The sequence below is a fragment of the Chlamydomonas reinhardtii genome, chromosome 12 (assembly GCF_000002595.2).
Source record: "Chlamydomonas reinhardtii strain CC-503 cw92 mt+ chromosome 12, whole genome shotgun sequence".
In the NCBI taxonomy this organism is placed as follows: Eukaryota; Viridiplantae; Chlorophyta; class Chlorophyceae; order Chlamydomonadales; family Chlamydomonadaceae; genus Chlamydomonas; species Chlamydomonas reinhardtii.
The window spans coordinates 5,042,497-5,044,799 of record NC_057015.1 but is presented as its reverse complement, the minus strand read 5'-3'; the positions used below and the strand labels follow the sequence as shown (position 1 = coordinate 5,044,799).

Here is a 2,303-nt window from a genome sequence, read left to right as displayed (position 1 = left end):
TGACAGCGGCAGCACGCAAACGGGTGTGCGCGTGCTGTGTGTAGGTGTATGTGCGTGAAAGGAAGATGACAAGCATACCCGCAGTATGTGTGTGTAGGCGGGAATTGACTGAGAATGGTACCGTATACGGTAATGCCGAGGCGGTTGCCCTAGGCGGCAGCAGGGGTTGCAAGTGTGCTCAGGTACTGCGCTGGCTGGTTACTGTACATGGTGCTCTCTCCGGTCCTTTCATGGGGGAGGTAGGCTACAGCGGCCGTCTTTTGGGCCCCGGTCAGTGGAAGACCCACAGCTGTAGCAGGTTGTGTCGAGTGTGAGCTGTGTGACATTCACCTGTTGGTGGCAGGTGGCGGTCAACCTATCTATCATTGCTCGTGTCGGTGATGCGATGCTGGTGGTGCTGGTACCTTCAATCAAGTCGGAGAAACTAGGGGACTGCTGGACTAATGCTGGAAAGGCTGGCTGTGAGGAGCAGACTGAGCAGCGGCACGCTAGGAATGGTGTGCGTGTGAAGAGCTACGGTCAGCCAAGACAGCTGGGCTTCGGCGTTACCCACCCATGAGTCCCCAGTGAAGTAGATTTGCGCAAGCCTGATGTAACAGTACCTAACGGGTTACCGGACATTCCGGTGCTGCTACACCGGAATGTTCTGCTCGTGCGCAACATTTCATATGCCCCCAGCCCCCGCCAGCACTAGCAGCTCATCGGGCACGCAGTCCAGCATCGCCGTCGATGGCCAACTACGCTACCTCGCCTCACTGGCGGTCCTGCATGATTGCCGGCCTACGGGCCCCTTACAAGGAAAACGCTTTCACAACCCTACGTACTGAAATCCTAAGCAGTCACTGGCGCGTGAACTGCGTCCCTCTTGTTACCAATGCAATCTAAGCAGTCTCAGCTAGTCATCAAGTCTTATTACCATTCAGGCTACGTGAGCCATGTATAAGGACGCACGATCCCAGACACACATGTACACGTTTGTGGCAACCAACATGCAGAAGTCACTGTGGTTGTGGCCAGGCACGACAGCACGAGCTGGCACGAGCCGTATGCAAAACAAAACCGGTGGATCCATACAGACTGGCACAGCACAAGATACAAGCTGAAAGCCCAACCGTCCTGTCAAGTGCAATACCCCTGCAGCTGCTGTGGGTGCATGGCGTCCCAATTGAGCCACTGTTCTCAATGCAACCCCAATCGCCCTAGCGACGCACCACGGCCTGCAAGCTTTGCCATGCAACCATGCCGTGCAGGGGGAACCGCTGATGCCGTGCGTGCCCCCGCGCCCTTGCCCCCCGTCTCATCACAGCTACTTGCAACCCGTCACCTTCGCAATAGCCACGTCACTACTCCGTCAGCCACCGGTGCGCCAGGATCTGGTCCGGAGTGGGGCGTGCGGCGGGGTCCTCCGCCACCATCCACTCGATCAGTTCCTTGAGCGCGGGCGGCGTGCGGCGGGGCAGGTCGCGCAGGTACTCCAGGTAGGCCTGGGTCCCGCCCCCCAGGCAGTGCAGCCCGGCGGCGTCCGCCAGCACCAGCCCCATGGAGGCCACGTCAGCGGCCCGGGTGATGGGGTGCTTCACCTCCAGGCCCTCCAGCTGGCAGTACGTCTCCCACGCCCAGAAGCCGCGGGTGCCGCCCTGGGCGCGCGCGACGCGGCCATTGCTGTCGGTCTTGACTGCCAGGTTGAAGTCGCACACGCGGAAGACCTTGCTGCCATCAGGCGCGATGTCGTATAGCAGGTTGGCGGGCTTCAGGTCGAAGTGCATGTAGCCGCGAGCGTTCAGGTGCTTGATGAAGAGCGCCATGGCACGCAGCATGCCCTTCAGGTCAGCCTCATCCATGAGCGTGTTGCCGGGGTACGGCAGCATCTCATACTTGTCCTTGTTCTTGCCGGTGCGCCGGCGCTCGGGCGCGTTGTCAATGCGATCAAAGTGCTCCTTGGCCAGCGCGTTCTGCATGAAAAAAGCAGATAGGTGGGGACAAGTCTGTTAGGAGCTGAAAGATTGAGATGCACGGATGGGCAGGTTAGGGGAGAGGAGCCGCAGTCAAGCAACCACAATCCCCGTACAGAGCATGCGCCAACCAGGCGCCGTCACCGCACCCGCCCCGCGCCTCATAGCCCAGCACCCACCAGCAGGTTCTCTACGGAGCCGCCCTCCGCACAGCTCAGCAGCAGCTCCGCCCGCTCGTCGTCATCAGTCGGCAGCCGGTAGCCCAGGCACTGCACCGCGTGCTCGCAGCCCGCGGCAGCAGCCAGCCCTGCCAGCTCCTGGTTCAGTATGCGGCGTAGTGCAGCCACAGCG

At 60.7% G+C, this 2,303-nt stretch overlaps 2 protein-coding genes across 2 annotated transcripts in view; one reads left to right on the top strand and one right to left on the bottom strand.

The window, feature by feature from the left end:
* CHLRE_12g526295v5 (uncharacterized protein) overlaps positions 1-608 on the top strand; it is a 4,374-nt gene extending 3,766 nt beyond the window's left edge. The window contains exon 6 of the mRNA XM_043068487.1: positions 45-608. Within this exon, the coding sequence (XP_042918586.1) occupies positions 45-58 (14 nt within the window). The 3' untranslated portion in view covers positions 59-608. The remainder of the gene's footprint in view (positions 1-44) is intronic.
* A 171-nt stretch (positions 609-779) lies between these two features.
* On the bottom strand, positions 780-1,984 carry CHLRE_12g526250v5 (uncharacterized protein). Its single transcript, XM_043068485.1, has one exon. The coding sequence runs from the start codon at positions 1,956-1,958 to the stop codon at positions 1,344-1,346; it is 615 nt and encodes a 204-aa protein (XP_042918585.1). The 5' UTR covers positions 1,959-1,984; the 3' UTR covers positions 780-1,343.
* Positions 1,985-2,303: the final 319 nt, after the last annotated feature.